The sequence below is a fragment of the Sceloporus undulatus genome, chromosome 9, assembly GCF_019175285.1.
Source record: "Sceloporus undulatus isolate JIND9_A2432 ecotype Alabama chromosome 9, SceUnd_v1.1, whole genome shotgun sequence".
Classification (NCBI taxonomy): Eukaryota; Metazoa; Chordata; class Lepidosauria; order Squamata; family Phrynosomatidae; genus Sceloporus; species Sceloporus undulatus.
In genome coordinates, this window is record NC_056530.1 from 26,417,914 (window position 1) to 26,443,094 (window position 25,181).

Here is a 25,181-nt window from a genome sequence, read left to right on the forward strand (position 1 = left end):
GTTCCTTTGAGATGCCTCTCTTACATCTTTCCATCTTCTGAAACTCCAAACTCTTGTCCACTGGAAAAGGTAGGGAACACGACAAAGAGGAAAGTCCACTAAGCACTGTTGTTGTCGCTTTAAAAAAAGAAACGTACGCAAGGAAAAGAGAGGAGTTAAAATAAAGGGCGAACGTGTCCACTTTTGCCCACCGCCCGGTTCCCAAAGAGCCTCCTGGCACACTCCAAGCCCTGCCACTCTTCCACAGGAGGCCTGGCACTCGGTGGCAAAACAATAACAACAACAACCAAAAAACCACGATGAGATTTTTGTTTTGTTTCGTTTCACACACACGCACACACAGGCAAAAAGCGGCCTGCGGATTTCGGAACATGAGAAACCAAGCAAGCTTTCCCCCCCAACGGAGATGAATGAAGCCCCTGGCGGCCCCCCAGCAGTCCACCCCATCGTCCCCCATCAGCTGGGAGAAAGGAGACGGTCTCTCCATGCTCCTTGTTGAGACGCATCTCTCTTCTCAGAGCGGGTTTCTGTTGCCCACCACAGATGCCCCCAGTTCCATGGCAGGGGAGGCGACGGCGGGCTGTGGGGCGTGCCTGGTCCGTGTGTCCGTATGTGTGTATGGATCGATGTGCGTGTTTCATGCGCACGCCCCCCGGCTGCTTGTTTCTGGAGGTGGCTGCTTCGTGTCCAAATGTCGCCTGTGGTTTGACTTCTTTTTCGTTCCAACGCTGCACACGTCCTCCGAGGACGGGGAGACGGAGCTTTGACCAACCCAGCGGCGTCTTCTCTCCTCAACCCATCTCCTTCCACTGCTTGAAGAACTCCAGGACGTTCTTGATTTCGACGCTGGCGTTGGCTGCAGCTTGGATGGCAGACTGGCGAGGGAAAAGGCAGAACAAAAAGCCAAAATTTCAATCATCATTCAAGTCCTTTCACAATGGCTGTCCATCCCTTACCAGGTGAATGAAAGGTTCATTTAGTACCATCGCCTGTGAACCATCCCAAGCATACAAGCAAACAGCTAGAGCAAAGTCAAATGTTTGGGGAAGGGGAAAGAAACCCTTCCGCTTCATGGCACACTCACCTGCATGGGGGCAGAAAGTTTACTCAGGTCGTCCAGCTGGAAGCCTGTAATGATGGTCACCATCCCGGTCGTGTCGTCCTCACTGCCTCCCTGCGAGGTTGTCAACTGTCTGCAGCTGTCCAGTATCTTATAGAGACTCCTGCAAAAAAATCAGTTATTAAAACAGTTGGGGTTGGGGAATCACACTCCATTGATACAGAAAGATACCAAGGTATTTAGGCCACTTACCAAGCATCTAAATCTTGCCTCTTCAGCTTGTGCCTCTCAAAGCTTTTCCCCACTTCTTTCTGGCAGCGAATGTACCTGAAAATGGAAGAGAAGACCCCTGGGACTTAATATGGCTGAAATTGCAGAAGTGCTCCATTGCACGCCTTCATATCCTTTCGCCAATAGATGGATTGGTTATGAAAAGAGGGTTGTACTTCCTCAACTTGACTCCTTTACATCTGTTTTAGGGGCATCAACAAAGACATCTAAAATAAGGCTTGTCAAACACAGACTTGCAGTTTATTTTGCGAATTTTATTTTATTAAGGCCTTTGGACTCTAAGTTACTTGTCGTATGGTTTGAACCTTTTGGCTGGTTTCACGTTTCACGTTTCAATTTTTATTTGTGTTTTAAATTTGATTTTTTAAATTGCTCCATGTTGTTTCTCACTGTATGAGATTGCCATGGAAGAGGGCAGGAGAGCAGTATTTTAGTTAAATGGAATTTAATTGCTTTGTTCCAATACACAATAAAAGTGTGCCCTCTCTCTCTCTCTCAGAAATGGTCTCAAGAGAAATGCCAAATGCCAACCTACCTGTTTCCCTTTTTAAATTCCGCCTCTAGGTATCGGATGCTGTCGCGAGCCCCTGCGTTCTCCTTCTTCAGGAAGTCTAGGCCATCAATTACTAACGGAAGGTCAAAAATAATAATGTCATGTATTTGTTTCTTCTTCTTCTAGTGCGCAAGCAGGCAAATGGGAGATGGAGGGGGACCAAAGGCCATTTCTCTCAAACCCCATATTCCCGCCTTCCATAGTCTCACATCTGACTGCTTGGGAGATAGGACAAAAAGAAGAGCCTCCCCACATCTCAAAGCATGGGCTTCAAGTTGTTTCCAACTTACGGTGACCCTGAGGCAAACCTATCTCAGGGTTTTGTTAGCAAAATCTATTCAGAGGAGATTTGACTTTGCCTTCCCTTTGTGGCTCAAGGCCTGTAGACCCAAGGAGTTGCTTACCTGTCCGTGGGATGATGACAATAAATCGCCCGCTGGCAGCCAGTTGCCTGATGGTGGGGAGATGCTGGCAAAGGGCCTGGGTATCTGGGACCAGGTAAGGAGACATCACACACTGGGCTTTGGGCTGCTGAAGGCTCCCCTCCAACTGTGACACCTCCAGCTAATAAAAAAGAAAAGCAAGAGAGGGAATGGAGAACCTATAACCTTCCAGATGTTGATAACCCAGCTTCTTCCAACGTCTTAACTTCTTTCATGGACTGCCACCCTCCCAGAACTCTGCACCCCTCTCCCTGCCTCAATAACAACCTGCTTGTTGGTGTCCTACCTGCAGCCGAAGCTGAGCCATGTCCCTCATGAGCCGGTTCCGGCGAGCCTCCTCTGCCGCCTAGGAGACAAAGCAGAACACGCTGGTTGGTGTTTACATCTTCATTATTTCTATCTTCACAAACAAAATTGTTGCCAATGTTTTGCCCCAAAAATGGTCTCAGGAGGGGGGCTACCAGTCTCCATCTCCCTTTGAAATCTCTGCATTTCAGCAGCTCAAAGCTAAACAATCCTGCAATGGCTGGTTTCACGGCAGCCATCTTAGAGCTGCATGACAACTTGTCTTCATAAGATTTGTATATGATGTTAAGAAGTGCTTTTATTTTCTTGCTTCCATTTCCCCTCTCCAACCCTTTCTTTCTTTTGTGTCTTTTGGGCTTGTCTGATCCAAGCTCCCACACTTTCATTCTGCCCCCACATCCCTCCCCTATGGAATAAAAAGCCTAGACTCACCATCCGGAACTGGGCCTGGGCCTGTTGGAGCATGCCGTCTTGCTCCGACTGAGCAATGCTGATGAAGATCCCAACCTCGGAGTTGAACTGCAGGATGCTGCCCTGCAAGCGGGTGATGAAGTGGCCGAAGCTTCGAACGCAACAGATGCGGACCACGGACTTCAAAGAAGAGAACAAGATGAGGTGGGAAGGGGCAAGTTTCAGGCAGCAAGAACACTAGGAGTCATTCTACACTACACAATCACAGTCCTATGATTCCATTTTAAACGCCATAGTTCTGCCAAGTGGGATCCTGGGGCTTGTAGTTTTGGGAGGGGGTTATATAGAATTCTCACCCAGAGAGCCCCAGTGCCCACCAACCTACAAACCCCAGGTTTCCACAAGATGGAGCCCAAATACCAGCTGCCGACCTTTGAAGCAACCTAACAGGCCAACAGTTAGAACCTCTCCAGCATTTGTGCCATTCCAAGAGGTATAAGACTTCCAGGCTCAAAGCAGTGGCAACCAGGGCCTCTCACCTCCTCCACTTCTGTGAGTGAAGGCCTCTCCTGCTCAAAATTGAACCTCTTGTGCGCGTTCTTCAACGGGGGAAGGTTGCGGAGGGCCACATCCTCTGGGAGAAGCAAGCAGGCACTCAGCTCTGGATGTTCACATCCGGGCAGCATGCTCTTCACCTCGTTGCAGAGTAAGAGCCCTGCAATTGTGAGCAGAAGGGGAAAGAAGACTTACTGGACAGCTGCTATAGGATCACCACAGGGCAACACACACTGCTATAGTTGCCAGCTCCAACTCGGTGGCGGACATGCTTTGCACTCAATAGATCCCCAGCTCAGTTTGTACCATGTCTTGGGAGAACTGAGAAAAACAACTATTACTTGCCCCAAATCCCACAGAGCAAGTGTCAGCGTAAACCAGGGGTGGGCATAGTATACCCTGCCATCACACACAATACTCTCAAGGCTCACTCCCCCATTCCCTTAACAACTGCTGAAAAACCAGGTGGACAAAATGGGTAAGGGGGCTTAGCTGTGGTGGTCAAACTGACCAGGATGGATAGGGGAATTTGGGCCTTTAAGGAAGAGGGATTTTCTTGCCACATCACCTGAATCCTGCAGGTCCGCAGCCGAAGGAAGGAGGTTCAAAAGGACAGAGAGCCGGTTCCATAAACTCTGAGAACTCTGAGATGGAAAGAGACACCACAAAAGGAAGGTTAGGGCCTGGAGAATTGAGATCCAGGTTCAAATACCTGAGTGGCCAGGGCTGAACTAAACAGCCTTTGCTGTCCCAGTTCTATGATTCTACAAAATTCCTATCAGTCACTGATGTCCATGTTACCTATTTCCTACAAATCAGATCAGAAACCATGGTTTTCTGGTATAAGCTCAAGGCTCGGTTTGTGTTTTGGTTTGGGATTTCATGGGAACTAGCCCCAAGGCTGAAATAAGACAAAGTGGCATAGAATCCATTGCTTCTGCCACGCTGTCCATCCCAGATGTACCTGCGCACACATAATGATGAGGTCAGTGTTGGTTCTCAGCCAGTCCAGGAACACCTTGACGGTCGGGAGCAACCCCTCATTGGTTATGATCTCCAGCTTCTCTTGGAGAGAGCGCTCATTCCGGCAGGATTTGCTACTGGAGATGCTTTCTTCTGACTCAGAAACGTCATCTTTGACCAAATTAAAAAAAAAAAAAAAAAGGGGGGGGGGAGGCTCATTTAGGTTAAGACATTTGGATAACTGTCCGAAGGGCAGAGAAGCACAGGACGTGATTTCCCTCTCGAGAAATTCCATTTAAGGTGTGATGAAGAAACAGCTTGCCTATATTTTTTGGTAAGAAAAAGACTATTTCCAAAGAACAGGGGGAGAAGATATACTACATTTTAATGCTGTGTCTCTTCCTTTTATGGTCTGAATATAACGAGTCCTGCACCAAACATTTTTGTGGTATATCCTTGTCTCCTTGCCTATCTGAATCCCAAGCCAGAACAAAGGCTGGGCATTAAACACATATATATATGCACAGTGCTTCAATAGGAGCACAGGAGTGTGGCATTTAAACAACAGCTTCTCCGAGATGAATTAAGTTCTCACGCTGAGGATTATCTGAATCGGCTTAAAAACTTGTCTGAGCGCCAAGGCTTTTGACTGCTACTTGCTTGCACCTTAGCTGCCAGATTTCTAAACCCTCCTTCCACTAGCTGTCCTTCATGTACTGCAATGGAGTCGTATGGGATGCTATGGCTAGCCAGACCTTTAAGGAAAGAGCCCCAGATTCTTCCAAGCGTTTTGGACTTCAACCCCCACAAAACTCTTGACTGTTGGTCAAGGCAGCTAGGGCTTCTGGGAGTGGAAGTCCCAAACCTCTGGAACATCTATGTTTGGGGACCACTGCACTAACTCCCTGTGCTCCACCCAAAAACCCCTATCCCCCTGCAACCAAGGATTCTTGACAGCAATAGCTATAGTCACTAAATAGCTGTGGAGGTGATGGATGGGAGACCACCCTATGCTTGTACATGTATTTTTTTGCTTGTTATATAAGCTGGCATTCTCGTCTGCCATCTGTAGTGCTAAAAGGCCCTCCCTTCCCTTGGATTCAGTTTCCCTGCAACAGCCTCCCTAAACAGCCATTCTGTGGGCAATGGAGAGTGGAGCGGAGGAAGAATATGGCCAGGTAAGAGATCTGCTTCCAAAACACAACACCCGCTCACCCGATCCTCACCTGGCTCGGCCACACTGGGCTTGTCCACATCTCCATTAACGCATGGTTTGCTGCCAGCCTCCTCTTTCTGCGCAGGCAGGTCACAGTTTGGCTTGAGGAGGACGTTACTGAAAGTGGGGGCCAGTCGGAAGCAACGCTTGGTCTGGAAGAGCTGGGTGGACATGGCCTGGAGGTTGCTGGCTATACTGGCGTCACTGGTCCCCAAAGAGCCCGGCCCATTGGCGACAGGCTCTGGGGCCTCAGTCTTGGCAACGCCAGGGCTTTTCAAGTCCACCAGCCGGCCCCCGCTTTCGCCACCCAAAGCCTCCCTGGCGCCATTTTTCATGGGCCTGGCTTGTCCACTCCCATCGGCCTCTGGCTCATCTTCCATATCCTCCAGGTCTGAGCGGGACTCCTGGCTGTTCATGTCCGAGTCAGTCTCTACGTCGAACGCCGTCTCGGCCTCCTCATCGCTCTTCTCCGATCCCGTTTCTGAGCCATCGCTCCCTTTGGTGGAATCGGGGCTGGAGTCAGAGTCGAAGCCCTCGCTCAGATCGCTCTCGTCCACCTTCTGGGCATGGCGCCGGCGTCGGAGGCAAGAGAGGCGCGAATATTTCTTTCCCTTTTTGCTTTCGCCCTTCTTCTGCTCCTCACTAGGCCGGTGGTTGGCTAAGTCAGCCTCGGCTTCTCTTTCGATGGTGTTCAGCGGTTCACGGGCTTCTGGATCCTCTGCAGGAAAAACAACGCAAAGGAAAATGTTACATATGCCTAGCTCCAAACAGGAGTCAGGGGTCCCTGCCTTTGCCCACCCCTGCCTTAAAAGGCCTTTCGTAGAAATAGGAAATGGCTAGAGGCTTCAGCCTGAGGTCCCACATCATTTATTCCAAAGAACATGTTTGTGGCCCTTTGGGCTGAAAAAAATACAGCCTTGAAAGTGTGTAAGGCTGAAGTCATGTCAGAAAATCAGAAGGCACAACTGAAGGGACTGCAGCGAGGGTCTGCGTAAATGGACATTGAAAAGAAAAATGAAGCGGCTCTGTTTAAATCCAGAGGCCGTTTTATATTTTGCAGAGAATTACTCTTGGCTCAAGTCATTCTTTCAGGACACACAGCATGCCCTGGGAGCTTGAAAAGTACAAAAAGCAAGGATGCCTTCCACTGATCAGATGCCAGCAACATTTCTTAAGTCTGAAAGCTTCTTAAATTCATTTAAAAAAAAAAAGAGGTGAGTTTGGGTTTCCTCCATCCCTCCAAAGCTTGAAACCTTTGATCCTCTCTAAGTCTGGTCGGTTAGAGAGACGGCGAAACAGTTGTGTGCACCTGCCAAAGGACTTAATTAAAAAGGAGGCAACGGCAACCCTAAATAATCTTAAATGTGGTGGCTATAATCCACCCATATTAGGATCAACAGTGCTCAGAGGCTTAACCAAGATTAACAGCACTGGCATAGACTTTCAATGTCTGCGTGAGACCTGTAACTACTCTAATCCCACCTCTGTTAGAAGGAAAATGTTTGTAACTGTGTCCTTATCGGCTCTGACTTACAGTTTCTACATATTGCATTTTAATTCTTTCTGCACTTTGTGCTTTCTAAACCAGCGCTTCTCATATTTGGGGGAACAGTCAGTATGGTGTGCCAGAGAGAAGCATTTAAATTTGTGCCCACAGCATACAACTGGCTCCTTATTTCCTGGGAACTTGTCCAGCACTGGCCCAGAGACCACAATTTTGAGCAGCAGTGTCCTAAAACACCCAGAGGATACCTGTTGATAGAAACTATTTTGTTGATGGATGGCCAAACACCTTTGGAAAATAAAGTCAAGGAAAAGCAAGAAAAATGGATCAGAAGAGGGCTTTAAAAAGAGGTCAAGTAAGAACAGACAAGTAGGATTCTTTTGGTTGGTGTGTCTCTCCATATACAAAGGTGATGTGCAACCTATTCTGGATATAGTTCAGTTGCTTTCCATCTAGGCACCACAGCCACTGTTCAATGTTTCCTGCCTTGCCCCAAAGGCAAAATGCAGCTGAGGACACCTATAGCTACCAGCAACAGTCAACAAAACAGGCAAACGCAGTAACTGTTTGCAAGGGATTCCCTGCCCTTACCTGCGCCGTCATTCCTGAAGGCTGGAACCGGGCTCTCGCCTTCTTCCAGCTCGGCTTGCAAGCGAATGTTGACGTGGTTGATGAGGTGTGAAAAGAGGGCCAGCGTAAACGCAATGGCTGCACTATACTGCTTGGAACCTAGAGAGACAGAAAGGAAAGAGCATCCTGTTGCAACTTGCTTCCACCTGCTGTGTATGTGCATACTTAGGAATCATTCCATTTTTATTACAGGGTTGGATTTGGGAGATGGGCTACCATGGGAGCGGAATGAGCTGATGACTAAACTATTGCAGAGACAGAAGGTGCCAGCTTAGCTCACTTGACTGTATCACTAAAGGCAGGCCCTCTTAAGACGGGTGGCAACTGGCCTGGCAAGTCTGGAACTGAAGGGGAAAGAGAGGACAATTCTCTGCAGGAGCCAAACTCTAGGATCCTCTCTTTCCTAAGCTATGTTCAACCTCCTGCCCTCTAAATGGGTTGGACTATAACTCCCAGAGAGTTACAGTCCAACCCATCCAGAGGGTAGCTTTGTTATCCATTCCATCAGGTTACCTGCTCTCTTGAGGCTGTGGACACTCATCAGGCAAACAACCACCATCCGGAAGATGAGGAGGTCGGGCAGGAAGGAGTACCCATTCTCACACTCCTCTTCCTCCTCATTGGTGGAGCTCATGTTGGGCGAGGAGGGCAAGTAGAAGAGGCAGAGATTGAAATCTTCCAGGACTGACTGGCAGAGAGACGTCAGCTCGGACTCTGCAGAACTGGAAGGAAAGGAGATTTAGCGGACAAGAAGGCAAATGAGTCATGATTCATCTTATTATGTGAGTAAATCCTCATGGGTTCCCATGGCTGAGCAGGATTTGAGCCCTGGTCTCCCAGAGTCCTAGTTTAACACTCAAACAACTGCACCACACTGGTTTTCAGAATATATTCCTATAATGGGCAATTCTTTTATTACGCAGCAACAAACAGACATATGCAAAGGACTTTTGGAACAAGGAATTCTCCTTGGGAAGCTATTCTGATATCCTTCAGGCTACTCATCCTGTGTTGTTTTCCTAAGACCTAAGCGATTCATTTCAACTACACAATTCACTAAGGAACAACTGCCAAGTAAGATTAAAGATGGAAGAGACTCACCTGCTCTTTGGCTGCAGGAGGCTCTGCAAGTACATGAAGCTCACCAGCAACCTCTTAATGTCTTTACACCTGAGGGTCAGGATGGAAGAAAAGAACAACAAGCACATCTCAGATTGTGCGCATGTGTATGCTTTCTTCAAGCAGCATATTTCTAGTCCTTGTGGCTATAAAAGTAGATGAGATCACAAGTCCCAGAGAAGAAGATAAATAAGCTTCCCAAGGGTTATAAGTCAGGCTTTAACCTCTATATCAGAAACGGGCAAAGTGCCATCCACAGGCTGCATGCAGCCCTTTGGACCTAAAGTGGGGCCTCGAAGCCCCCAGACAAATGTTAGGCAATCTTTTGTGCCAAAATCCCTTAAAATATCTGAAAGGGTATCCTATCAAAGAGGGAGCTTCTTTTGGGTGTTAGTGAAAGAGAACACATTTTTGCCCACTCCTTGCTTAGGGTTGCTTCAGGTTGCCACCAGCCTGGAAAGCACAGCTAGCAACCAATGTCTCTCCAGCTCACACCGCAGATGGACTTGCCCCGAGTCTAAATGCACCAAGCAGAAACTGGATTTACCGCAAGGACGGTTAACTCCATAAATGACAAGGCGCTGGGTCGTTACCTTTTTTTGCTCGGTGACAGTTTCCTTGTTTCACATTTCTTTAGCTGGTGGTACATTTTGGCAGCCTTGTCATACAGGCGCTTGAGGTTCCCGTAAGCACCTTCAAAGGACACTTCAGACTGGATACTAAACAGGGAGAAAGCAGAAAGCATGATTTCTCAATACCATTTCTATGCAAACAGAGCGAGAGCATGTGCATCTGTATGTATGTTTGTGTACAGATAGATAGACAGATAGATATAGATTGAGAGGTGGATTTTCTTTAAAGCTCAGAGGAGCCGAATTCTGCTGTCCGCATACTCCTTTCTAGCAAACAAATGTGTGCTTCTTTTGCATAATTTATTCTGTACAGGTATACCTCAGTTAACAAAGTAGATGTGTTCCCTGGGCATTTGTTCAACAGAAAAGTTGGTGCCAAAGGCAGAAATACAGCACAAGAAGTCACTGGCACCACAATAAAATGGAAAGGCCAGGCTGCGGCAAGGAGAAAGGGCACAGACACACTTGCTCCCTTTTCCCAAGCAGCCATAGAGAAGACATGTTAGATTCCCTTAGTCAGCAGTACTCACCAGCGCAAATAGCAGTACGTGGCTTCCACATTGTAGTATTTGCTCCCAGCCAGTGTCCCAAGTTGGTTAAAAGGCATACCTGCAGCCCACGAAAGACAGAAGTGAGAACAAGTCCAACTATATGTCTAAATCAGAGCTGAGCGGTGTGTGGCCCTGGGACTGCTTCTGGCCCTCCTCCAGATTCCCCAGACCAACCTTTTTCAGATAAGGGAACATTATTGTTCCCAGGAGCTAAGACTGAGTTTTCAAATACAGTAGAGTGAGCTGCTATTACCACCTTTTTAAAAAAGTAAAAACCGGTTTTTCAAAACAGGATGAGGGCTTCTCTTTTTCTTGGACTGCATTTTTAGCAAACTGTGTGGCCAAGGAGGGCCCCAGGGCAGAACATCAACCCCTTCCAGGCCTGCCACCATTTGCCCACTCCCCTCATCTATGTTTTCTGGAACCTCAACATGAAAGAGAGACAAATTGATAGATCTCAAACTGGTTTGTGAAAAAGCCAGGATAGAAATACAAGTTGAGTATCATGCCACATCATCACCACCTTCCCCAAGGCCCATTCCTGTCCAGATGAGTTTGGTTTGTGTGCATACACACAAGCCGAGTCTCCCTTGTCTAAAAGGCTTGGGAGAAGAAGCGTTTTGGACTTTGGATTTATTAATATTTTTTAAAGACTTTGGAATACTTGCATATACATAATGGCACAAATTGCAAACAGGACCCAAATTTAAACATCAAATTCATTTATGTTTCATATACACCTTATAAACATCACCTCTAGGAAATCTCGCATGTCATAATCTAAATGATTTTATGCATGAAACAAAGTTGGCATACGTTGAACCATCGGAAAGTCAAAGTGGCCACTATCCCAGCCACCCACGTGGCGTACAAGGGCTACTCAACCAGTGTTTCAAATTCTATTGCACCACCGATTGTACACAGGGTTCTGCAATGGTCTCCCAGGCAGTACACCAACAACATTTGCCACCACCTTCAACAATGCTGAGCCTGGCATGCTCAGCCTGCATTCTGAATCAGCCGTTGTGCTGGCAGCATTGGCTCCTTGCCATGCTGGCTGAGACAGAGGACAAGGGGCGCCTAAACAGCCCCCTTTCTGCTTAGCCAAAGCAGAAAACAGATGCTTTGGCAGATGTTTCTCAGTGTAATGTTCCTCAACAGCTGACTCCCTTTGGCCTTGCTTTCTGTCGCACACATTATGCCAGTCACGGAGGGGAAAGGCTGTGCAAAGCCAAGCCTGTTCAAAGCGTAAAACGGCCTTCCCCTAAAGCAGGGAGTGAAGAAAGTGTGGCCCTCCAGACTGCATTCTCTCTGCACCTGAGGCTATTTTTTACAGCTCCCGAGACAGACCTGGCCACAATGCCCTTCCCTCTGGCAAAAGCAGTCAGACTGCGAAGCCTAGAAGCCTTCAGGAGCAGGGATTCGGCTTTCAAGTAACCCACAAGGAGCCTCCATCTTGTTTAACTTGAAAATAAATGCTTTTCAGAACTAAAAATAGACTCCCAGCCACTCCTGATTTTACCCTGCTCTTTGGCAATCTGTATGCCCCTTAAGTGTAGCCAGCGGCAGAAAGCTCAGTCCAGAGGCTGCCCATCTCTGACCTAGAGTTTAGGGTCATCCTGAAGAACCAGTACTGTGGGCTAGGCCTTCACAGTCAGATCCATGAAATGGCTGATCATCATGCCCCTGCCCATTGCCAGAAACAGCACCAGCGCAGTATTATGACTTGTCTAAGTGGAACTGGTAGATCAGCAAACTTTGGAAGCTAGGAATATGAGGATGTTATTGCTCTGATTGAACTACATGAAATTTGGAGAAGGACCGCAAGACACTTGGGCCTAAACACATACCAATTTGTGGCGCAACAGAAAGGGCTTGATAGTAGAATCTCTCGGCCAGCAATTCTGTATCCACACCTGCCAATTCATTCTGATACCGAGCTGAAAACAGGGGGGGAAAACCACACACACACACAAGAAATGTAAGGACTACGTTGTCATGTGCCTTCAACCCCGCTCTAACTTACATTGCTGCTATCACAGGGCTTTCCTGGAAAGATTTATTCAGAGGTTTGACACTGGTTTCCACTGAGGCTATGAGGGTGACTAACCCAAGATCCCCCATTGGGTTTCCATGGTTGAGTGGCAATTTGAATCCAGATCTCAGAGTCCTAGTCCAACTCAAACCACTGTATCACACTGGCTCCCTAGGGATCACATAAGGACATAAGGCTTGTCTCATAAATGCATGCACAAGATATTTGAATGCCTCAGGTTCCTCTGGAAATCTTGCTCTCTAAAGTCCAGCCCTAGAACAACACTTTGGTGACTTGGATCTCTTTTGCACCAGAAACTTACAGCACTCTGGTACCACTTTAATTGCCATGGCTCCATCCTATGAGATTCTGCTTTGTAGTTTGTTGAGACACTTAGATTTCTTTGCCAGAGAACTTGAGTCTTTCACCAAACTAAAAATTCTACAATTCCACTGGAAGGAAACCATGTCAGCTTCAGTGGTATCAAAATGCTATCATGATGTCCTCAGATCCTGGAGTGTCTCTACAGAGAAGGAGTCCCACAAAAGTATGAGACTGCTACTGTGAACATGCCCTTGCTGTCTGGAAAGAATTCATACCTGCAATTTTTGGAAAGGTGCAATAGGTCCAAATCATTTTGGGGTTTGTCAGTCAGTTAGTTAATGGATTCCCCATTGCAAGAAAAACCACAGCTATACAGGGAGAGGACAACTCTCTCATCCAACTCCAGAAAGACCACCTCACACCAGTTCTCACCTAAATCTCCCAGGTAAACCAGACACCGGTGGCAGGCCATCTGAGCCCACTCCATCTCCTTCTCCGACGCAGAGACCGGTTTCTTACAACCTACAGAGAAAACAACCAAGAGGAGGTCCTGGAGTGAGGAGGGCTGGAAGAAGGGACCAGCCTCACAGCTTTAGGAGTACGCTCAGCTCCCCCACAACACTCACACACACACATAGAGTTTCTCTGCCTCCTGGGCAAGCATTTGTTAAACCCAGGAACCATGCGTTTTAACTCTCCTTCCGCCCCCGCAGCAGCTCCAGTGAGATTTTTAAAGTGCAATTAATATGACAAAAGTGACACAATGTTAGCATGGCTCTTTTAAGGGCTCCGTCATTCCTGCAGCGATCTCCGCTCGACTCCCACAGCGAATGTTGCCAAGGACACAAGGCAGTTTGCCCGAGGAAACCCTCACGCACTCCCACCAGCCAAGAATGAAGCATGCATGGCAGTGCAAAAACACCAGGGCTAACTCGTGCCTTTGGCATCCAAAAGGTGCTCAAGTGGCCACCCGGTCCCAAACCCAAACTGCTGCCATCCCCTTCCCAAGGCAGAATCATTCCCAGTATCTGCAAGTATCTAACCTGCATAGTCCACAGAGATTGCTCAACCATTTCCAACACAATTAAGATTAACCATATGAAGGATAAGGTAAGGAAAACAGGTCTCCAAGGGCAGAAAGGTGGCCCTCGGACCTGCCATAGCTGCCCTCCCCAGCCTGCTTTTAAGCCACATTCAGTAAAAGGAGTTACATGAACTTTCAGTATCCCAACAGAGTTCATACAAATTCACAGGCTTCCCTGACTTTTGATGCCTCACATTCTGACACTTCAGTCTTTTAGCGCTTGCAAACTGCAAATGAGTTCCATTAATTCAACAGGAGGTCCCTTCTTTCGCCAATTCTTCCTGCGTTCGAGGCTCGCTTGGGTCCACTGCACACACTTGTGTGTATATAGCATGTATTAATTTAGCTTTTGCATGCATTCAAAAGTGATATATAGCGTGTTATGTACATTTTCTTTGGCCCAAATGCATTTGCAAGCTTAAGAAAAAAGAAAATTGGACTCAACTCACTGGCCCAGCCAATTTGAGCAGCTGCTGCATAGAATAAAAGACACGTACTGACCTATGAGGGGATCCGTAACATGAGTCCAGTCGATGCAGCACTGCAGCTCTAGCTGATAGTGAGACTGGATGTAGAGAAGAAGGTGCTGATAAAACCCGATGCCAGCAATGAGGTGAGTCCGGTAGGCACACTCCAGGGTACTGCGGCTATGAATGTGCTGCAGGACAGAGAGGAGGAAAACATTAAGACTGCACCTCAAGCTGCTTCTTTACCACGTTCACCATTTCCATATTATTTCCTCAGAATAGCTAAAGACCCAATTTTAACTGTGCAGCATAAACTTATAGAAGCATTATTACCCCAGAGTAATATGGGACAGCACCACTGAGTAATGCGAGAGTTACATTGGAGTAACATGGGGCAGCACCATTGAGCATGCAGTGGACACAAGTACCCTGTGCCTGCCTGCTGTGCAATGCCTCCACTGATGTAACTCCTCTTGTACAACCCTTACTACAACTGAACCTCTTGTGCAACCTCCCTCCACTATTTACTTGCTTACCAAATAGTATTTACAGCAGTGTAAACCACTGACACGAGTCTATCCAAAGCCACAGATGAATTCAGTCATGAACACGCATTCAACTGTTTGCGGAACAGTATTTACACCAATGTAAATCACCAACAGGAGTGTAGCCAAAGCCACAGATTGATTCAACTGTGAAGTCAAAGGCTTTCATGGCCGGCATCCATAGCTTTTTTGTGGGTTTTTCAGGCTCTGTGTCCATGTTCTAGAAGAGTTTATTCCTGACGCTTCACCAGCAGCATCTGTGGCATCTGGCATCTTCAGAGAATGCTGGCATTGAAGATATATATAACCCAATCTCTTCCATGCCAGCCTCCTCTGAAGAGAACACTGCCACATTACCCGAAAAACCCACAAAACACTAACCATTCAACTGCTTACATGCCAGTGTAAAATAATTCTGCGGACATTCCTGCCCTTGCCTCCTCTTGGTGCCCATAGCAATGCCATTTCCATACAGATCAATGGAGTAGTGTCCCCTCCACAAACCTGATAGTTGGGGAGATGCTTCACAGAGAGGCTTCCCCTTTTGTTGCATCCACTGGCAAGACTTAAGGGCAGCAAACACTGCTACAGTCCCACTTTGAGAGGATGGGAAAGAGCTAAGCCAATCCATGTTGCTGCTCCTACAGACCTAGCACACCTGAGATTGAAAGGATCGGGTAGAACAACGTACCTTTTTATTTGTTTTGATGAGCTGGATGACTTCATAGTAAACCTTCCTCCATAGCAATTCCTCGGCTTTCCTCCCATAATCCACCGGGTGCAGGAACATCAGCTTCACACACAATTCGCGGAGCCTGCGGCCAGAAATGGGTTGGCGAACGAGAGGAAAGAAACCCTCTTTTAGCCAATGCCTGGCCATATGAGAACAAACCTCATCCGAAGCCACCCATCTTTCCCTGAACCTTAAGCTCTGGAGCCGAAAGGCGCGAGAAATCTCATTTCTGTTGCGACAAATGAACAGTTCAGGAAAAGGCAAAGCAAAGGTGCATCTACTCTGCAGCAACAATGCAGTTTGACACTGCTTTAAGTGCTGCACCGCCATCCTAAGGAATCCTGGGGTTTGTAGCTTTACAAGACCTTTAGCCTTCTCTGCCCAAACTGCAGAATGCGGTAGAAATAATGCAGCTTGACGCCACTTCTAACCGCCACGGCTCCATCCTATAGAATTTGTAGTTTGGCAAGGCCAGAAAAGGCTGAAGACGTTGCAATACTACAGATCCCAGGATCCCACAGGATACAGTGCAGATACACCCTTCATGGCAAGCAAGAGCCTGCCACTGGCCTGATCCCAGAAAGCATCTCAGTCGTGTAATAAAGTTCCTACAAGAACGGGGTTTTTGTTCTGGGTTTATATCCTTACCTCTTTTGCGGTGGACTACATTTCCCCAAATTGTACTCTTTAAGGGATTGTTTGGACTCCAGCTCCTAGAATCCCAAATTACTGACCAACGTGGCTGAGGCTTCTGGGAGATGAAGTCCAAATTCTCTTAAAGAGCACAGTTAGACTACTGATTGAGAGAGAGAGAGAGAGAGAGAGAGAGAGAGAGAGAGAGAGATTCACACACATATATATATACAGAGAGAGAGAGATATCTATATATATATAGTATTATAGTACCCCAAACTGCACCCTTTAAGAAACTTTGGACTCCATCTCCCAGAAGCCCCAGCCATGTTGGCCAATACCCTAGGATTCTGGGAGTTGAAGTCCAAATTCCTTAAAGAGCACAGTTTGGGGTGCTATAATACCACACTGTATGTATATCAGTGATTCCCAAACTGTGCTCTTTAAGGGGTTTTTTGGACTTCAGCTCCCAGAATCCCAAACTACTGACTGACGCGGCTGAGGCTTCTGGGAGCTGAAGTCCAAAAAGGCACAGTTTGGGGGGCACTGACCTTGCCCCCCCTTCCAGCATCATGGGCTTCCAGGCTGAAACAGAGAAGGCTTACTTGTTCCTCAGGCTGATGTTCTCCGGCTTAAAAACCTCTTGGTAAGCCGCCTTGTTTCCAAGAATCAGGTCCAGTCTATGCACTGCTTCTACCACGGCTCTGCGAAAACAAAGACGCATGGGTTTTAGAGTCATTCTTTGGTGTCAAACCTGGTCAGCCATCCAGCGGCACCAAAGGGTCCATTTTCCTCAAGGACTTTATGCCTTGCTTTTCCCATTCGCTTGTGGCTGGGGGATAATGGGAGGTCTCTTTCCTTCGCCCTTGCCAGTGGTCGGTCGATGGGAGTCCAACCCCCGGGGATGATGGGGGCTGCAGGCCAACGTTTCATTTGAGGATGGAGGCTCAACCTTTCATGCGAGGTCTGGGGAGGATGGGAACTATAGTCCAACCCCACAATGTGCTCAACCATAAGTCGACCTAATGTATGTTGAGGGCAGGTTTTGGGGCCAACATTGTGGATTTTGATAAGACCCATGGATAAGTTGAGGGTAAAACTTAGGGCCATATAGCAAAGGATCTAAAGGATGATGCCAAGGGAAAGGATGCCAAAGAAATCCTGACTGGCAAAACTGTTTGGCTGATCCTTAAGAGAGAAGAGGGGGCCCTGTTGCTTTTTGGTGCTCCCAGGAAGGACTGAGCTCTCGCCTTCGGAGGAAAGGAATCTCTCCCTGTGTGTATTATACTGTATACACACACACACACACAGACTCCTCTCTCCGTATTTGCAGCTTTGATCGTTCATGGATTAGATTAGCATGTTCTCTCTAGGGACCTCTCATCCTTCTCCAGCGCAGGTCTATGGCCGGTGTCTGTTGGATATTGACCAGAGAGTTGCCCTGGAGGGCCTAGAGATTCCTAGAGAGAGAGGCCTCCTCTCTGCTAAAACCATGGTGCTTTCCCCGCCTCCACGGGGGTCTTGGGGATAATGAGAATGACAGCCTAACTGACCACAGGGGGCCTGGGGACAAGGGGAGCTAGAGTCCAACCCCTCCACCTGGGAAGCCCGGGGAGGATGGAGGCTACAGTCCAACCTTTCATGCGAACCCTAGGGAGGCTGGGAGCTGCAGTCCAGCCCCAACCCCGCCATCCCCGGCCACGTGCGAAGGGGGTTCCCATCCCACGTGCGCCTAGGCCTGGGGATGATGGGAGCTGCAGTCCAGGCCCGTCCCCACCCGCCCTGCCCGCCTTCTTGCCCTCGGGGAGGACGATGGGGGCTGCAGTCGCCCTCACCGGTAGAGCCTCTTGGTGTGGAGGGCCTTGGCCTCCGGCTCCCCGCCGCCGCCGCCTCCTCCTCCGCTGCCTTGGCTCATGGCTCGGCGAGGAGGCTGGCGATCTTGGCCCGCGAGGCTCCGCTGCTGCTGCTGCCGCTGCTGCTCCAGGCCCAGACCCCCCGCGCCCAGCAGGAGCAGCCAGGCCTCAGCCTCCGCCGCTTCCTCTGCTCCGGACTCTGCTCCGCTCCTCCTTCTCCGTCTCGCTCCGGACTCTGCTGCCGCTGCCGCCGCGCGCCTTCTTCGTCCTCCTCCTGCTCCTGGCGCCGGCCCCCCTCCGCCGCCATCGCGCTCCGGCTCCGCCTCCTCCTCCTCGGCCCTCCGCTTCCGCTTCCGCCGGACGGGTCCCGCCTCGGACGCAGCCCCGGGCTCCTCCGAGGGAGGCCCGCCCCTGAGCAGCCAACTCTCGCGAGAACTCCGCCGCCCAAGAACTCGCCGCTTCCGCCCTACCTTCCGCTCTCGCGAGACCGCAAAGGACGACGCAGGCGTAGAGCTAGAAACTGATAACAGGGATAGAGGGACCCTTCGGCGCGGCAATAGCGGGACTATTATTACCATGCAGACAGATATACATAGATATATCTATGTGTGTGTGTATTGTGTGTGTGTGTGTGTGTGTGTATATATATACTGTATATATATGAGATATACTGCTATAAATATGTGTCTATATATATAAGCTCACACATATACATACATATATGTGTCTATATGTACATATGTGTGTATATATGAGCTTATATATATATATATATGTATATATATATAAACAATCTATTATTATTATTAACCTTTATTTATATAGTGCTGTAAATTTACAAATATATAAAACAATATATATATATATATATATATATATATATATTGTTTTACAGTTTACATATATATATACACACATATACACATATGTATGTATATGTATAATATAAGCTTATAGATATATATATAATAAGTTTTATAGAAAGTTATATATTGTTTATATATATATATTATCATATTTTATACACATACACACACATATACATATATATTTGTATATAAGTATTATGTGTATATATATATATATCAACATATAATATACATATATATTGTTTTATAGAAAAAGTTATATACTGCTATCTATCTATATATACACACTTATATTTATATACATACATATGTGTGTGTGTGTGTGTGTGTATAATGTGAGCTTTTATAAAACTATATATATATATATATATATCTAAAAGAAGGTGCCACTTATTAGAAAAGTCATTGATGCCAGGAAAGGCGGAGTGATGCAGAAGGAGAGGAAGGCCGCAGGCAAGAAGGATGGACTCTATTCCACATGATATTCTATCTATGATGGAGTCTCTTAAGGAGGCCCCTGGTCAGGGCTGAACCCTCCTTGGAAGCCAAGATGCTCAAACTGAGGCCCTCGTACTTTGGACTCATCATGAGAAGAGATGGACCACTGGAAAAGACGACAAGGCTAGGAAAGGTAGAAGGTAGCAGAAGGAGAGGAAGACGACAAGCCAGATGGATGGACTCTATGAAGGTGGACATGAGCATGAATTGCGCAGGAACTAAGGAGAGCATTGGACGATGGGGGCTCTTGGCGCTGTCCCATGCGCAGGGGGCCATGAGTCGAGGGTGCTTGGCAACCACAGAAGCACGGATGGCACCCAGGCCTTTCACTGTGCGTGCGCCGAGTGCGAAACCCGGAGGGTGGGACCATCCCTTCTGGCCATCATCTGTCATTGCTGCCTGGACTGGTTAGACAGGTTTGAAAGTCCAAGGGAAGGCAAGGAAGCAAAGGCAGGGAGAGCCGTGACCAAGAAGGGAACCTATGGCAAAGACACCTCCGAAAATAGATATTAACAGATATTGGCAAATGCTAAAATAGATCCGTGGAGCAAACCTCTGTTGTGCGATCTTGAAAGAAGCGACGAAGGAGTGGCAAAACCACAACGCAGCGCATGGGATTGAGGACAGGTGAGATGCTGCCGGCACCGGTTCCCATCCTCCATTATACTAAGAGTTGTATTTTAATGTTTTGCACATTCTTTGGCGCCACTTTCCTTGGCACATTCCTCGCTCTTAAGAACAGGAACGTTGCGCGTTGTCGTGTGTGTGCCTCTGGGTCGTTTCCGACGCGTGGCGACCCTAAGCATGGGTTTTTTGTGGCAGGTTTCTTCAGATACAGTTTGCCATGGCCTTCCTCTGAGGCTGAAAGAGTGTGACTTTTTGCCAAGGGTCACACAATTGGGTTTGAAGGCTGAGTCGGTATTTGAACCTGGGTCTCTAGAGTCGTAGCCTGAAACTCAAAGCATTACACAATACACACTTCTCTTCCTTCCTTCCTTCCTTCCATCCTTCCTTCCATCCTTCCTTCCTTTCTTCTTTCCATCTTTCTTTCCTTTCCTTCCTTCCCTTCCTTCCTTCTTTCCTTCCTTCTCTTTCTCTGTCCCTATCCATCCATCCTTCCTTCCTTCCCTTTCTTTCTTTCTTTTTCTCTTTCCCTTTCCTTCCTTCCTTCCTTTCTTCCTTCCCTCCTTTTCTTTCTTTCTCCTTCCTTCCTATGCATGTACATATTATATATACTCAAACACACATTCAAAGCAACATTAAAGGGCTCTGTCCGTCTGCAAAGCGAGTGACTTCGATGGGGTTACGAGTTCCAGTTCTCAGCCTCCAGTTCTCAGACAGATTGCCAGGCTCTCTATTCAGACAAACCCCTTTAATGTTACCCTAAATGTGTAATTGTACAAACGGCATTATTTCTCCAGTGTAAATGCGACCACCGTTTAGGGATCCAACGAAGGCAAAGCTACTAAGGAGAAGCTAATAAAGCTAGTAATGAAAATAAGGATAATAATAATGAGAAAGTTAATAATGAGAATAATGGGAAGGCAAAGATAATAATGACAATGGATGCCTAAAGAGTGGTTGCATTACAATGTGTAACGGCAAATGATAATGTGTAATGACAAAGGTAATAATAATGATGATCGGATCAAACGGAAGAGATCGAGGAGTCAATTATTTCCAGGGTCTCAATCCCAGGAAGGCTAGGCATTTTGGAAATTACAAGGAAAATGCCATTTCAGAGGGCAGACATATTGCAAAGTCCATAATCTCCTCGTAGTTTACTCCTTTGCTTTCTCGGCCTCCATTTTCACCTCCGGGCCAAATAAAAAAGGAGGCATGATTCTGGTTAGTCCAGGTTCTAGTAGTTTCTGGGCAGGTATCCGATAATTCATCTCACTGATCGCTGAGTAACTGCAACCTATAGTCAGTCTGGTCTGGTCTGGATTGAGAAAAGGTTTGAATTCCCACCGGTCGTTTTTGCGTTTCCTCCGTTTAAAGATTAACCCAGAGTCACAACTGTGTGGTTTCCGGCAGTTGTTTGCCTTCTCCGCTTTATAGAAAGTCCCTCAACACTACACACCTTTTAAAACATACTTATTGTGTCTGTTTTTCCATCCCTTTGTAGAGCAAGGCTGAGAAAAAACAAGACAAATCCGGGCTTAAACGTTTCCGCAAACGGTGACCTCCGTCTTCTGGATCCGTTCTTTACTTTCTGGGCAATTTGGAGCCGTTGGGATAACTGAGAAAATTGCCTTCATGGAAATATACGGAATATCCTAAGCATCGGAACAGATATTGGAAGGTTCTGGAAAGGTTGGGCGGCACAAAATGGCCGCCGCCGCGCCTGCGGAGGAAGTGGCGATGGGCGTTTTGGGACAAGATGCAAAGAAGTCGACCCGACTTGAGACCCAAGAGGAGAGTTTTGAGGACTATGAGACCACCTTACTATGGGGTCAATCGCCCTGTGGTTCGATTCGTGAGACGACGGCGCACAAGACGCCAGGGTCCGACGCAAGGCCCAGCCCTGAAGGGAGACGAGAAGAAGCCATTTTGGGGCCTGCTGTGGACGATGGGTCCTTGGATAGGTCCTCCAGAACTCCTTCCTCCATCAGCACCAAGGAGGAGGAAGAAGAGGAGAGCAACGCAATGCCCAAAGTGGCGTCTCACGTCTTCGTGCCCATCGACCCCCATTGCATCGAACGTAAGCCGATGGGATACGATGCCAAGAAGCAGCGGCGATGGGAATACGAGGAGACGACAGCACGCGGCGAGGACACCGGTGACGTTGAAAAGCAGGACTTCATCCCTCGCGGGCACTCGGCCCACTTCGATGACTTGCCCAGCGATGACGGAGAGGGCGCCAAGGCGTGCGCAGACAGGCTCCCATGTCTCCGCAATGGCACCTGCAGCTCCGCCAACCTCAAAGCCGTGGCCTCCATGCTGGGCGCCACCATCATCTTCCCTTGCCTGGTCTACGGCGCTTACGTCTTCCTGCCCTTCGACGCCCCGTCGATGCCCACCATGGCCTCCCGCCTGGTCTACACCCTTCGCTGCGGGGTTTTTGCCACGTTCCCCATAATTATAGGTGAGCAATAAGGATGATGCTTGTAGCAGAGTAAGGCAAGTAGAATAATAGGATCACAGAGTTGGAAGAGATCCCAAAAAGGGCCATGCAGTCCAAGTCCATTCTGCAATGCAGGAATACATAGAGTAATAGGGTTGGAAGGGACCCCAAGGACCATGTAGTTGAACCCCCTTCTGACATACAGGAATACACAGAATCCTTGAGTTGGAAGAGACCCCAAAAAGGGCCATGCAGTCCAACCCCATTCTTCCATGCAGGAACTCACAATCAAAGCATCCCCATTGACAGAGGGCCATCCAGCCTGTTTAAAGGCCTCCAAGGAAGGAGAAATAAGGCATTTGCCGTCTAGGAAGCCCCCCAAATTTCCGCTAATGCTCTTTTGGGATGGTAAAATGGCATTTTCACCACTTTCTTAGTCCTCCTAAATTTTGGGGCGCTCAAGCCTTGCCATGGTGGTTTGAGAGATGGACTACGACTCCGGAGACCAGGGTTCGGTTCCCGACTTAGCCATGGTAAAAAACCCTTGGCCAAGTCACGCTCTCTCAGCCTCAAAGGATAGCAATGGCAAACCTCCGCTGAAATCTTGCCAAGAAAACCCTGGTATGATAGGTTAGCCTTAGGGTTGCCTTAAGTTGGAAACGATTTGGTGGCACACAACAACAACAACAACAACAGGTTATTCTACAGGACCCAAGGGGCAGCTCCCTTGCTTTTCCTAAGGCTTTGGAGGCACTGAACAGCGCAGTTACTCCTTTATCTCGCTCTTTCCCCTTCATCTTTTTTCCTCATAAAAGCGAGAAAAACTCGCTCATAAAAATTCTTCCAGGTGCGCCTTTGTTTGAACAGGCAAGCCGAGACCTGTTCCATCACAACTTGTAAAACGCCATGCGCGCAGGTGGCGCGATACATAAGAAACATGGTTTCAAAGCCATATCCACCCAGGATGTCAATTGGTACGTGAGGATGGCAATTTAAATAACAAATCCTGTGTATGTGTGGAAATGAAGTCGCAGGTGAACGCTACCCAAGAGGTCTCTTCTTCCTCCTGGGTTGCGTTCGCCACAATCCTGGACGATGCTCAGGTGCGCCTTCTCTCTCTCTTCTCAGGTATGGTTGTGTATGGCGTCTCCCGCCTCTGCTTCTCCGCCTGGCAGCCCTTTGGGGAGCTCCACAGGGAAGTGGAGATCCATCGCCGCTACGTCTCCCAGTCGGTCCACCTCTTCATCCTCTACTTCTTCAACATCGCCGTCCTCTCGACTTACCTGCCCCAGGAAGGCCTCAAGCTCATCCCTCTCCTGACCGCCCTTTTTGCCATTTCACGGTAAGAGGGGAAAACCATCCACTCATCCGGGGATGCTGGGCGTCCAAGTCTTAGGCTTGGGCTGCAGCCACATTGCAAAAGCAAAGCACCTTGACACCACTTTTTGGCCTTTTCCTTCCCTGTCTGCCGCTCCTCCAGGCTCCTCTATTGGCTGGCCTATGCCATGGGACGCTCCTTCCGCGGATTCGGATTCGGCTTGACGTTCCTGCCGCTGGTCGCCATGCTCCTCTTCAACCTTTACAGCATGTTCCTGGTGGATTCGGAGAGCCTCTTCGCCACGGAGGACGGCGCTGGGGAGGACAAGGCTTTCAAGCCCAGATATTGGGGTTGAAGAAGGGCTGTCTTGCAGAAGGGTCCGAAATCTAAACACCGCAACTATAATAAATGAACTTCTATGTACTTCACAATAGCCCCTGAAGAAGGCCAATGAGGGACAAGACAGAAAGACGTGGGCTCTTTGAGATATTAAAAGTCTGGACCATGGTTTCCTTTTATGCTTCTACATTTTGTATAAGGGAGACTGTTTTACCCCAATGTTGTACTAAATGGGACTTCAGCATCCACCAATTTTGGGGTCCTGGAACAAAACCCCAGCGGATACTAAGGAAGTATTGTAAAGGGTTGGATTGCAGCTCCCATCAGCCTGGGCCATCATAGCCAACAACGGATGCTGGGGACTGCAGTCTAACCACATCTGGGTCTTAAGCATTCATGGGACTTAAGCATTCATGTATTTTGGTGGAACAAAGCCCCAGCGGATACTCATTGTATGCACTTTTTGCACATAGTCTGAAAGTCGTTCTTTACACAATATTTTTCATCATTTGGTGCATGAAACAGAGTTGATCCGAAAGCAAAGGTCTCACTGTCTCAGCCACCCATGAAATAATGGTTTGGGTTTTTTCGCGGGGGATATTTGTATATAAATGTATGTTTTGTCGTTCCAAGAAGGAAAGCAGATGGGTTTGCTTCAAGAAAATGTAGCATCGGTACTTTGGAACATTTGCCAAGATGTGAAATGTTGATTTTTTGACTGTGAACCTTGAAAACATCTCTTTACTGTTTTGATTCTGGCACATATTTAATGCAATGAAATAAAACCTCACAAGCTGTCAAAAGCGAAAACAAAAGTTCTAGCCTTGTTCCAAAACAACGTTGGAGGCTTTAAAAAAAGAACTTGTTACGGATGGTTTAGTTATGCACTAGACGACCCTGGGTTTGTGTGTTTGTGTTGCGTGCCTCCAAGTTGTTCCCAACTTATGGCGACCCTAAGGCAACCCAATTGCGGGGGTTTTGTGGCGCAATTTGTCCAGAGGTTAGCCATTGCCTTCTTGCCCAAAGTCACCCAGCAAAGAAAGTGGATAGTAAGTAAGTAAAGTAAGTGTGCAGAAATAAACGTACTTGAAAAGTGGTACCTGGCGCTCAGGACTTAGTTTGATATTTCACCTCCGTAAAACCCTGGAAGGAAAAACATGCACCGAGATGCAGCGACCACAC

General features: G+C 47.8%; 2 protein-coding genes across 2 annotated transcripts; one reads left to right on the forward strand and one right to left on the reverse strand.

The window, feature by feature from the left end:
- Positions 1–293: 293 nt before the first annotated feature.
- On the reverse strand, positions 294–18,221 carry SMG5 (SMG5 nonsense mediated mRNA decay factor). The gene is made up of 22 exons (XM_042439760.1): positions 17,891–18,221; positions 16,661–16,759; positions 15,381–15,504; positions 14,179–14,335; positions 13,026–13,115; positions 12,085–12,174; positions 10,214–10,292; positions 9,645–9,770; positions 9,034–9,102; positions 8,446–8,654; positions 7,894–8,031; positions 5,809–6,516; positions 4,584–4,753; positions 4,188–4,263; positions 3,604–3,779; positions 3,086–3,244; positions 2,634–2,693; positions 2,309–2,468; positions 1,887–1,977; positions 1,313–1,387; positions 1,085–1,223; positions 294–875 (listed from the first exon to the last, which is right to left on the reverse strand). Exons 1-22 carry the CDS (start codon positions 17,968–17,970, stop codon positions 792–794), a joined length of 3,159 nt encoding a protein of 1,052 aa, XP_042295694.1. The 5' UTR covers positions 17,971–18,221; the 3' UTR covers positions 294–791.
- Positions 18,222–19,202: 981 nt separating this feature from the next.
- On the forward strand, positions 19,203–24,940 carry TMEM79 (transmembrane protein 79). The gene is made up of 4 exons (XM_042440714.1): positions 19,203–19,902; positions 21,404–22,363; positions 23,471–23,684; positions 23,823–24,940. Exons 2-4 carry the CDS (start codon positions 21,607–21,609, stop codon positions 24,013–24,015), a joined length of 1,164 nt encoding a protein of 387 aa, XP_042296648.1. The 5' UTR covers positions 19,203–19,902; positions 21,404–21,606; the 3' UTR covers positions 24,016–24,940.
- The last annotated feature ends 241 nt before the right edge of the window (positions 24,941–25,181 follow it).

Excerpts from the sequence above, each read along its gene's own strand:
- TMEM79 (XM_042440714.1), top strand. The coding sequence starts at position 21,607 with ATGGCCGCCGCCGCGCCTGCGGAGGAAGTGGCGATGGGCGTTTTGGGA. Across the intron at positions 22,364-23,470 it reads CACGTTCCCCATAATTATAG|GTATGGTTGTGTATGGCGTC; the intron begins GTGAGCAATAAG and ends CTCTCTTCTCAG. Across the intron at positions 23,685-23,822 it reads GCCCTTTTTGCCATTTCACG|GCTCCTCTATTGGCTGGCCT; the intron begins GTAAGAGGGGAA and ends CCGCTCCTCCAG.
- SMG5 (XM_042439760.1), bottom strand. The coding sequence starts at position 17,970 with ATGAGCCAAGGCAGCGGAGGAGGAGGCGGCGGCGGCGGGGAGCCGGAG. Across the intron at positions 12,175-13,025 it reads GGTTTACCTGGGAGATTTAG|CTCGGTATCAGAATGAATTG; the intron begins GTGAGAACTGGT and ends CCCTGTTTTCAG. Across the intron at positions 4,264-4,583 it reads TCATCATTATGTGTGCGCAG|AGTTCTCAGAGTTTATGGAA; the intron begins GTACATCTGGGA and ends TTTCCATCTCAG.